The sequence below is a fragment of the Chelon labrosus genome (genome assembly GCF_963514085.1).
Source record: "Chelon labrosus genome assembly, chromosome: 22".
NCBI classification, from domain to species: domain Eukaryota; kingdom Metazoa; phylum Chordata; class Actinopteri; order Mugiliformes; family Mugilidae; genus Chelon; species Chelon labrosus.
This window is the reverse complement of record NC_140355.1, coordinates 11,199,661-11,212,084: the sequence shown is the minus strand read 5'-3', so window position 1 is coordinate 11,212,084 and position 12,424 is coordinate 11,199,661. Positions and strand designations below refer to the sequence as shown.

The 12,424-nt window shown below is 41.5% G+C and overlaps 1 protein-coding gene across 1 annotated transcript in view; it reads right to left on the bottom strand.

The window, feature by feature from the left end:
- Positions 1 to 1,723: 1,723 nt before the first annotated feature.
- Positions 1,724 to 12,424, bottom strand: part of nnt (nicotinamide nucleotide transhydrogenase) — a 31,308-nt gene continuing 20,607 nt past the window's right edge. The window contains exons 17-22 of the mRNA XM_084571638.1: positions 11,487 to 11,666; positions 10,533 to 10,692; positions 7,057 to 7,138; positions 5,272 to 5,390; positions 4,695 to 4,810; positions 1,724 to 4,166 (exon numbers count right to left, since the gene is read on the bottom strand). Coding sequence (XP_084427764.1) covers positions 4,017 to 4,166; positions 4,695 to 4,810; positions 5,272 to 5,390; positions 7,057 to 7,138; positions 10,533 to 10,692; positions 11,487 to 11,666 — 807 coding nt within the window. The 3' untranslated portion in view covers positions 1,724 to 4,016. The remainder of the gene's footprint in view (positions 4,167 to 4,694; positions 4,811 to 5,271; positions 5,391 to 7,056; positions 7,139 to 10,532; positions 10,693 to 11,486; positions 11,667 to 12,424) is intronic.

Sequence of the window (12,424 nt, the reverse complement as noted above, 5' to 3'; positions counted from 1 at the left end):
GTTGTCTAAGCTGGCCACTTGTGTTCAGATCATCACATTAACAACAGGTCTGAATGGGGCCATCTCTAAATAAGGATTGAAATGAACAGTCAGTGGGGGCTCACAAATAAATGTAGCCATAGTTCCCCTGCCGGGTTAATCCAAGGGACACTCTGCATGAGTCTTTGCAATACATTGCAACACTTTGGTCCTACTAATTCAACATGTGAACCCTAGATTTTTACATAATCACATTTCTCCTCTTACTTTTGAATACTCTAATCTTTCTTCACACATGTACATGCACGCTCACCAGCCTTATCAAACGTGGAATCTGCTTTCTAATCACTGAACAGACTCAAAAGGATTCCCTCATGAAAACACACTCCTGTCACAAATAATTAAATACCCTCCACTTTAAATCGCATGCAAGTCCAGGAAAAACAAACTGTGTTGTGTTTCATTTTTTTTCAGGGAGGACAGACTATCCCCGCTGAGAGGGAAGATGGAGGCTTATTGTGTCTGGAACATGCTGGCTGTCCTTTAGCGCTCTGAGTAAATACTGGCAGTGCGACAATAGGCCGACTCAAGCTGAGGAGGCTGTCACCTCAGAACTTATCAGCTCGCGTATCTTCATGCTCTCTCTCGCACACACATTAACAAATATACACGACTTTTGTCAAGATCTGAAGACCTCTGATTATAGATTTCAAAAATGACCAGAAGAAGCAAACTGAATGGAGACAGATTAATACACAACTTCACAATCAGAAAGTCGGAGAGAAGATGCGCACAAAAACAAGTGACCACACTCGTACAGTAGACATAATTCCCTGACAGTAATTCTTCAACCTTTTCTTTTATCACTATCGCAGGATCTCACCTCTGATGTGGGGAGTGACAGTTCTCCTCAGATCTCCTCAAGCCTGAGAGCAGATAAGAGCCTGTCTGAGTGCTACTTGTTACAGGATGAAGCCACCCTCATCACACACACATGCAATCCCCACGAGCCTAATCTACTCTATCTCTGCAGACACCACTCCCCTCCTAAGCACCTCCAGCTCGCCGTCCGCCAATGAATAGCAATCAAGTGGCGCTTGTAGGTGAAAATATTACACAAACTGATATTTACATTTCATTGTCACAACCCTCATCTCGTACTCATGCGATCCCATTCTGTAACAGAGGGACACTTTAGGGTTATAGAGGCGGTGTCCTCTCCCCGCTATCCCTCACCGAGGCTGAGCTGTTGTGTACATCTTTCATTTGAATAGAAGAAATGCTTGTTGCATGACACCGCTTACAGGAATGAAATCCCCACCCGAAAGTGTTTAAGCAACTGATTATTTGTGTCTTTAAATAATTTTGAGAATCTTCATGAAAACCATGTGTTTCGTTTAGTTATCTTGAACCCATGAGCGTATAATTTCCATTTAAGCAGCATTTACTTGTCTTGTTTTAGTTTCGGGTAAATGTCCACCGTTTCTAACCAGTGAAGCTGCAACTTTAAGCCTCCACTTGCTTTGGGAACTTTCCAACTGTGTTAAAGCTAAAATTATTTTGCGTTAAGTGTGTACTTTATTTTGCCTACCCTCTATAAAGCAGCACTGAAGAGAAGTGTGGGTTAAAACTCCTTCCACTCATCCAGTTAATTGCTGCAAATATTTGCGTTTTCGACTCCGCCGTACGAAATTGGGCCGGTAACACTAACCTCAAAGCTGCGGTAGACCTCAAGGAAAACCGTGCACATCGGCAATGTTTACCATTTAGGGAGTTCAATTGCACCTTTCACCTTTAGGAGTGTGTTGGGGGAAGAAATGACACGTTCAGGCAACATCTAGTGTAAATACAGGTTTATTAGGGATGAAAATGTTCCATGATAAACAGAAGAGGGGAAGGAAAACCAAATTCACAGTACATTTCATCATTTCATCTCAAAACTTCAAAACCCCATTGTTGCTCCGCTCACACAACGACACCTCTTTACAAAAATACTCTCCTTAAGAAGGAAAAAAGGGCAAAAGGGGGGCGTGTTAACCTTATCATTATTTTTCCATCTCCCTTAAATTTGAGCCATACCTCAAAAAAATGACAACGAGCTACAAATAGTAAGCAGGCATCTCAGTATTATAGTCCCTAAAGACTGCGTGGTGTAAATTGAAGCTCATGAGCACTCATGACATCTGCAGAAAAACACAAGAGTAAACTTGGCAAACTGAGGTCTGATGGTTAAAAATGCAACACAAAACAGAAGGCTGTTGGTCCTGGTTTTTTTGGATACACAAAGAGCTGAGCAGCTGAATTGAGATGTGTGGCTGGAAACTGACAGATCCTGTGGTAGATTCGGAAGTTCCTATGGAAAGGTATTGGTCGTTTTACGGAGAGGTAGGATAGTTGTCATGGTCAACGTATCAGGTCCCAGAATGAAACTATAACAACTCATTTCTTACAGTACTTTTATAGATTACAATGTGAAGACTGCTGACTTGTCACCTCACGACCTATTGTTCCCCAGACTCATATATATTCTTCATCTACTGTAAAAACTGTAAAAACTCAAAGTGAAGTGATAAATAAATTGCAGCAGGTCAACCTTAGAAAACATCAAAAGTCTATGGACCCATTCTGTCTGAGCCGTTTAAGGCCAGGTATTGGAGTGGAAGTGATTACTGTTTTTTTTAAATAATCTTTCTTGATCTAATCAAGGGATTAAACAGCAGCCAAACCATCTATACTTGTGTTGTAGAATCTGTCCAGATTGAGATTTAAAAAGGCGAAGGTTTGGCACAGGTTAGTGGCAAATGTTGGGCTTAATCAAAGAAAAGAAAAAAAAAAAAAGAAGTGCTCATTTAACTAACAATTCATATATTTTGAAATATGGCAACACTTTCAGTGAAATAACTGCATTGTTGTTTGGACTCTTTACAGACAGTGATCCTTCATTTCCCTGCAGAGCAATGATGAGGACACACATAGGAGTGGATGAAAAGGAGTGGATAAGAGGAAAACTCCTTCTTTACCATTAAGGCCAAAAAGCTAGCATCGCATGTACTGTAATATTGGAACCACACAGGACAAAGGAACACACCGGGTTCAAAAACGTCATAAAATCCATTCAGTTATTGCAGCTATGAGGGTGTTTTTTTGCAGGAGCAGGACAGTCTTTACTAGCATTTTAGTGCAGCTGTGGTCTAGCATCTGGAATTCCTTTTGAATTATTGCATTACATGCATAATAGAAGATGTTTGAATGGATATTTTAAAACAGTTTTTGGACCCAAGTGTGATTCCTGCACTTAATGGAGGTCACACCAAGTGAAAAGAAAAAAAAAAGGCAAGGAGCACAACTGGACAATTATAACACCGGGTACAAAACTGTCTCTGTATAAAACAGGAACTGAGAAAACTTTACAAAAAATTGCTGTTCTTTTTACTTTCTACAGAAGAAAACGTGAGAACGTAGACCTATTAGAGGGAACACCAATCAACGAAAAACCAAACTATAGAGATAAAAGGGAGGAAACTTTACAGTGTGGAGAAATGTTAGTGCTCAGGTCTCTTATATCACTTTTTTTTCCCTGGTGGTTCACTATTACAAATTTTTATCTAAGATTTTCTCATCGACTATTTCCTAAAACATCCTAACAGTAAAATTTAACATATATAACACTTAAATGCATCTACACCTCTGATTGTTGTACATTAATATAAAACGAACACTTACTCTGTAGCTTCCCAGATTACAGATTCACAAGCAGATGGTGATCAGATTAATGATCTAGAAATAAAAGAAGTGTCAAACAGAAATAAATCTGCATCTACATTAACTTTCTTTTACCTATAGATCAATAACCAACGGGTTCGCCAAAAAAAAAAAAAAAACTTTTTATCGCAGTAATCATCTTTGCTCATTTGGCCGAGAGCAATTGGACAAAGACGATGTGAACTTTTTGGGAAAACCTTCGCCTCGGTGTCTTCTTCCTCCCAGTCTCCGCGTGTGCTCTTGGTTTAAGGGTGTCTATCTGAGGCAGCGCCGCGTTACTGGCTCTGGGTCTCGCGGACCTTGGCTTGCAGGGCATCGCAAGTCTTCTTGGCGTCGCCTAGCAACATGGCGGTGTTGGGTTTGTAGAAGATGGGGTTGTCTACAGCTGCGTAGCCCACGCCCAGGGAGCGTTTCATCACAATCACCTAGACAGGAGGACGCAGACGGACACTGATTAGCTTCAGATTGGACGATTTAGAGATGACAACGCCGAAGACTTTAAGAAGAATTCTGGGGGACTTTTCTTGAGTTTCAACAACCGATGGGCACTTATAAACGACTTTGTGTGTGTGTGTGGTTAAGTAGAATGTCCTCTTTGATTTCCCCTGGGGAAAGTGTGTAGAAACTAGCGGGAGCACATTATAAACCCCAGACCTGTGAGCGGTGCCAGTGGGATGCTCTGAATGTTGTCATTCCACACCGACACAGTCACCGCTAATGGGATCAGGATGGGAGCGCACCTGGAACTGTAACAATCTCGTGTCTCGGTGAGTCCGAGCGTATGGATGTATGTGTGTGCGTGCCTGAGTCAGTGTGGGTCGGCGTTTCATTAGGGTCTGTGTGTATCTATGTGTTGAGAGGCCAGCTGTTGCAAAAAATCTTCCATTCCTCTTCATCTTTTTGGGCTTCGGGACAGATCTTATTATCACACATGCATGCACCAGATGTCTTACCTGCTTAGCCTTCCAGACCTCCAGCACGGGCATACCAGCGATGATAGAATTGGGGTCTTCTTGGGAGGCCGAGTTCACCGTGTCATTGGCACCGATCACAAGGACCAGGTCGGTCTCTGAATGGACACGCAGCAGATTCAAATTTAAAACATGCATCATTTCATGTCAACTTTTCTACAAGGTATCTTCTTTATCTGTACTTATTTTGCATTTTTTGTTCTTTTGTCTTCAACCAAGATAAAAAAATTAATACATTTATACATATATTTATGGTACTGAACGCACCAAAAATGATTTCAATATAAATGAAAACAGGCATTGATAGTTCTATTTTAATTTGCTTTTGTATTTATTTACCTGTCGTTTTTTTTAATTCTCATATTTCTTTACCATTTCGTGGTCTACTTGGTTGATTAATTGCTTAATTTCTAGTCGTTTGTCTTTGTCAATGTATATATTTTTATTTTTTTTTTGCATTGTTTTCTTGCTATACTTCCCCCCTTTAGACTTCTAAAATTATTTATTTATTTATGCATACATTATCAGTATTTCTACGGGTCAAAGGACTGGCTCTTACCAGGGAAGTCCTCGTTAATCTCTTCCATCTCCAGGACAATGTCGTAGGGGACACCGGCCTCAGCCAGCAGCACATTGAGCTGACCAGGCATACGTCCTGCTACTGGGTGAATACCAAACCTGTGGGAACATAAGGCTGTTTTTTAATGAATACTTGCATACGGTGCTGCCTTCACAGACCTGCTTATTGCCCACCATTAACTTTTAACCTGTCTTATATCAGGTAGACAGACATGGGGGAGATGTCAGAGGAAGATAAATAGAGATTCAAATTAAACCAAGTCAGGTGGATTAAACAGAGCTTTTGGCTAAATGGGAGTCGAGAGACATTTGTGATTGTAGTCTGGTTACGCACACTCTCCACCGTGTATTATTTGAGCGTGCGCGCATGTGTGTGACAGGGTACGCATAGCTTTTAAACTCAATTAGCCATGTCATGTAATCAGTGTAGGAAATTAACATCAGCCACTGGATTCTGGAGGCTGGCTCTCTCCTTCTCTCTCATCACCATGTGATCGGCCACCGCTCGGAGATTTATTTTCTATTTGTTCGGTAGGTTTGTGCGGATACACAGTGCAGATGTCCCCGCGCTTCTGGGATGTATTAGAGATTGCGGCGTTTGATTGAAAAAGTCAGCTTCTGCTTTGTGAGTAATTCCATACAGTCTACATGCATTTTAGGACTGCGGTAGAGAAGAGACAGAAGTGAAGTGAAAGTGTTTTGCGTTTCGAGACTTTATACAGTAGAGTCCAAGGGAGAGGAATAAAATTGCTGGTTCACCGAGACGAGAGGAAGGGGTGACAGAGGATTAGGCAGGCAGGTATGACGAGAAGGAAGACAAATCAAGAGACTGAGTATGAATACAGAACAGGGAAAAGGAGAAAACTAGAGAGAACAAGCAAGAAATCAGGGCAAAGGAGGTTTTTCCCCTTTTTCTCTGACCACCCACTTTCCTCTAATCAAGTACAAATGCTCTAAGCAGCAGCAGCTGCAACAGCCAGGATCAAACGACAGAGGCAGGACAATTACACAGGCTTCCGCTGTACCTTGTCCTTCCCCTCCTCTCTTTTGTGTTTCCCTCTTTTTACTCCTTCTTCACACACACACACACACAAACACACACACAGGTCTGTTCCAGTCTGGCCTTTGGCATCTATCTTCTTGTCATCCAGGCCAAAACATCAACTTTTTTCTGCCCTTCGTGGTACGGTTAAGATAGTGTATTGTATAAATGTATCGTCCCCTGTCTATATCCATCTACACCGAGCAGGCATAACATTATGACCACCTTCCTAATATTGCGTAGGTCTCCCTTTTGCCTCCAAAACAGTCGTGACTCATCAGAGAATGAACATGGGCCTTTGTGAGGGTGTCCTGTGGTGTCTGGCAACAGAAAGTTGTTAGTGGGGGCCTTTGGTTGAGGGGAGGGGTTTCTGTGGATCAGGCTTGTTCCAGTGCATCCCACAGATACTTGATCAGTTTCAGGATCACATGAATTTGGAGGCCAGGTGCTGTTTTTACATGTGTTTTTGAGTTGTTCCTAAACCGTTTTTGTGTGTGTGCGTCCTGCTGGGGATGGCTGCTGCCACACAAATGCAAGGTCTAAAAGTTTCCCAGCAGAACATTGAATTGTCACAAGATGGTCAATGTTATTTACTTTTCCTGTCAGAGGTCATAATGTTGTGGCTGATCTGTTCGTGCTATAAGCTACTTATTTTTCACATTAATTAATCAAAACAATCTACAGTTATCAATCTAGTGCAAGTTAGCTTCGTCATCACGTTACCTGACTGATTTGCCGGCCTCTTTAAGCATCTTCACCAACTCAGCGATGGGGTACTGGGCCTTTGCGGCACAGAGTCCATAACCTGGAATGGATTCAAAACAAGAACTGGTAAGAATGAGCTGATGTTTAAAGCTGCTAGAGACTATACAACTTATCACACAGTGTCCTAGACAGATTTTAAAGGTGTAAAGCAGAACATATTGTTTTGCCACAATGGGTTACCTAGTGTTAATGCAACTGGGCTTACAATAGCTTTTAGAAATATTGTATGTATGTTGTACTCAGTGAAGGAATTAAGTGTAAAATGAGTTGATACGGCAAACACAAACATAACATTATTCAACATTATTGACATCAGGACCCAACTTTTTCTTTTTTTTTTTTTTGGTTTTGTGGCATGTCCAGAAAAATAATCAAACAAACAACAACGAAAAAACCAAATGGGGTATGATAACAAACAACAACACATGTGAAATCTGATGAAAAACAAAAACACACAAAGTATGCTAACAAAGACACACTAAACCATTTTCAAACCGCATTTGGAGGCGATTTGAAATGTTATTCTAATCGGATTTCCGCAGATGCGTCAGATGTCTAACGCGTCACTCGCCACGTAAAACGACGGCATCACATCCAGAGTGACGGAGGTGCTGAGAAGGATTCATGTGCTCAACAGCGATCACACACAATAAGAATACTTGCAACTTCAATACTGCTTAATGATTATTGTCAGAGGACTCACCACCTTCAGAGTGCAAGGTCAGACGTAAAGTAATCCAGTCTATAAACTGATTTCAAAGGATTTATGACAAACAGAAAGTTTCAGATGACCAAAAACATAGCTCACGGGTTTAGTAAATCTTTTTTTTACATTTAGAATATACTTAGAATCATGTTTTAGTGCGAGTGTGCCACTGGACTCCACATACAGTGTGTGTGTTTCCATTGACTGCTTTCATGTTTAATAATGCCGGGGTACGGTATTTGATTTTTATCACACCATCTCTCTCACACACAAACACATGTCAAACGGTCCAGTGGTGTTTACGAGCCTTGTCACAACAACCAGTCAGAAACCGTCTGGTTACAGCGCAGCAATCAAAATGACAACTCCGCTCAAGAAAAAGGGGAAAAATAAAAACTACGAGAAAACACGGCTGACCGCCTGCTGTCCTGTTCAGCAATTTAATGGTTCTCACTTGATTCCCACTCCAACACATTTCTTTTATTTATTGTGCTTCCAATATTCTCTCTGGGGTTTCTCGTATAAGAAAAACAAGTGGACCCAGAGCAGGAGGAGATGGGCCAGATGAAGCCAGGGAAACACTTCTGTTTATCAGGCCGGGTCTAAACCGTTTCCACAGATGCCAATCAGGCAAAGTGACTGTGACGGCTCCAATTAGGAAGAATGATCAAAATCAAAATGGAAACAAGGCGACTGACATAAAGTCGGCTCTGAGAAAGTCAGAAGTCGTCTGGTATTCTATCAGAGCAGACAAAAGGATTAGGTTTGGCTGGTATGTGTTATGTAACTGATGTCGGTAACAAAATATTACTCCAGGTCTCTCTTGTGCCTCCAAAACAGTTGTGACTCATCAGAGAATAGACATGGACCTTATGAGGGTGTCCTGTGGTGTCTGGCAACAGAACATTGTTAGTGGGGGCCTTTGGGTCCTATGGGTTGAGGGGAGGGGGCTCTATGGATCATCCCACAGATACTTGATCAGTTTGGCATCTAGTGAATTTGGAGGCCAGGTCAACACCTTCTGCTGTGTTCCTAAACCGTTTTTGTGTGTGTGTCTGTGTCAGGCTGCATCCTGCTGGGGATGGCTGCTGCCATCAAGGAGTGTCATTGCTATGGGGTGGGGGTGTCTGGTCTGGTCTAGGTGGGTGGTACATGTCTAAGTAACATCCACGTGAATGTCAGGACCAAATGTTTCCCAGCGGAACGTTGAATTGTCACAAGATGGTCAATGTTATTTACTTCTCCTGTCAGTGGTTTTAACGTTGTGGCTGATTTTAATGGTATTTTGAAGTTTGAACTATTTCCTGGATAGTGGTAAAAACTTGCACTCAGGGGCGTGTACTAATTTTGTATCCAACAGTGAGGCGGTGCCATTGGAGTTGACCTATCAGTAGGGTCTTTATGAGAAGGAGGTAGCCTCCCTAGCTCTCCCTTTTTACAAAAATAAAGTCACTGAAACAAATACCACTCATGTTGCCTTCAAGAAAACAAGACCAGTCTTTTTTATATACAGCTACTGACCCTGATAACTGTCATAATTATCACAGACGAACTATAGTGTATTCATTTGTCTGTGTAGTGAGCTAAACACGATTTGGCCACTCAGAGCATCAAAGTTTTCATAAGTTACTGCTGTCTAACTACTTCAACAGGTTCTGTAATAATTTGTTTCCACTTATTCCAATCATCACATTTGCACTGATTTGTGGTGTTCTGAAATCTTTCAAATAAAAATGTCTGGTATTTTTTTTTATTGGTCTTGTCTTGGTTTTGCTTGTGGGCCATGTCGGAGAAAAGGCCAAACAAAAAAATAATTTTTCATTTCCGTTCTTCCTTTTTTTTCCTCACTCCTTCCAGTTAAATTTTTACGGGCCTGTTTTTAGTTTTAGCTGTCACACAGCTTCCACTGTGTCTTACATTATTCTCCGAAAAGAAAGAACAAAAAGACGGTTTAACCTACGCTGGAAGCCGCTGCATGGATCGCTGCATTTCACATGACCACTTTAATTTTGCCATTCTTGTAAATTGCAGCGGTTTCCTCTGAAGATTTAGTTTTTGTATATAGACACTCAGAGCGGTGACTGGAATCGCCAATTTGCAGGCTGGATGCCTTTAGTCTGTGTTTACATGTACCCACGTGAGTAAAACAAATCTTTGGGACCGTGGCCGATTCACAGTCTGACAAGAGGACCGAGATGTCACTGGGCCACACAATGATGGATTTAGAACAGCAGCTCCAAGGGCAAACATAATAGTCCAAGTGGGAGGTTCACACACGTATCTAGTCAAATATTGAAAACATGTGAAACAAAGAAAACCATGTAGCTGGAACAAAGGTTGGACCCCACACTTTAACCCTGGTGAAGGAACTACAAGTCAATTGGGTTATGAAGCTTTGGAGTTGTCAACAAAAGCCCAGCATACCCTCATTCCATCTAATTTCCCCTTGACCTTGCATATATACGCGGCACTGTAGAATGTCTATTTGCGAGGGACTGACGACCACACAGAAACCCAAGAGTGTGGTCGTGTGTTACGCTCCGCCATGACTTGTCAATTAGCCTAGAAAAATGGTGATGTAACATGGGTCAAGAAAAGGTTAAATAAACAGAACACACACTTGGCAAATGCTACAAAAAAAAAAATTCCCTGGCAAAATCAAAGTACCATGTTTTTCCACTCACGTACAAGACCTCTTGTGTGTACGCCTGCTTGTTTTTAGTGTTACCTGGAGTGATGATTATGTTCTGGGCCTCTTTAATCATGTCGACGGTCTGATCCACGTTGACCTCTGTGTGCGTCCCTGTGATCTCCATGGGCTTTCCTGTACCGGTGGAAGTTGTGCCGTAGCCTCCCAGGATCACGTTAGCCAGCGAACGATTCATGGCCTGGGAAGAGTCAAGATTCAAGTTGCGTTTATTGTCACTTTCACAATACGTTAATAACAACATACAGTGTGACATACTGTTTCTCCTAGTCTATGCTGACACAATCAATAACTACTATAACAGCAACTACTGCTGCATTACTCTATCTACTCCACTAAACAGAAGATACACAGTTCCACAAGTGAAACCTTTAACTACACAGTGAATGCAGACTGCTATTGATATAGACAACTGTTCACTGTTATTGATATTTACATGTACACAGGATAACTGTAAGTTTAAGAGCTGTAAACAATGAATGAATGAATTCTGTTATTGGTAGATACAAATGTACAGGCTAATTGTAGGTACAAGAATTTAACTTGAGTGCAGATCATTATTGTCATATATACAGAATGAGCATTATTTTTACTAGAATGGGTACTGATGACAGCGCTAAAGAGATCAGACTGCCACAGATGCATGAAGTGCAGAATATCATAAATATATTTACATAAAAACATAGTTTGTATTTACTTTTTAGTGATTACACCTTCACCTATTGTTATCTCTTCTCTCTGTGCACAAAGCATGTGAATCTGCAGAAAGAGAACCTCACAAATTTCATCTACGACACACATTTGAAATTATATTCAGAACTGGGACGCCATACTGATAACATAATGGTAAAGTTAGAGTCCCTCCTGGTGGACAGGAGTGGAACAAATACACTCGACAGAGAGTGTTCATCTACTGAACACATCAAGTGCATCATTTCAGAATTCGAGGCTCCAATTAGACTGCGCTCTACTCACCACACACATAATGTAGGACAGAATGGCCCCAGACGACCCGATGAGAGCTCCCACGATGGTCAGCAGGTTGTTGTTGAGCAGGAAGCCCTCGGCACACAGCGCCCAGCCTGAGTAACTGTTCAGCACGGTGATGACCACTGGCATGTCAGCGCCGCCGATAGCTGCCGTTAAGGTCACACCCTGAAAGAAAGAAGGAGAAAACGTGACTTTACATCCACTGGTGTAATCGTATTTGTTGATTGAAATAGTTAGACGGTCAGCTACATAAGAGGAGAAATGAATAAAATTATTACAAGGCATTTCAAATATTCTTTTGATAGCAGCTGAAACTAGCCATCTTAATGAAGGACTGTTTCAATCTCACTTGGACGTCCTAAATGAATCCTCCTCCAAGGGAGTGAAAACTGATTTTTACTTAAAGATGTATTTTTCACAATCAAATACACTTCTACTCTGTCTGTACAGTTTTTGAGCCAACTGTAGTTACCAAAGCAGCGGTAAGATCCAGAAGTGCGTGCTTAAATTTCTCCACACGGCGCAGATTGCCCTCGCTGACCTGCTGCAGGTTCACTTTTAGCGAGTTGTGCAAGTGAAGGAGCACATGTATGTACAGTAGATAATGCATTACGCTGATTAGAGCTCAGAGATATAAAAGACACAGAAATGATATCCATCCATCTATCGTCTCTCGGGAGGCGCTGATATTTTCCTTCTTGAGCTCAGTCCAGTTGCTGATTTTTTTTCTTCAAGCGACACATGAAGCAAGCAAAAACGCTGAATTTGCAACACATCACTGTGTATGACCGTGTCTGCTGTGCTTGGGTTCACTTGATTCTCTGCACTTCTTAGAAGCTGAAAATAGAAAACCTCCGACACCTATTAAGGCTTCCGTATCGCTAAATCGGGATTAAATTAAACACAGAAAAGATTACTTTCCT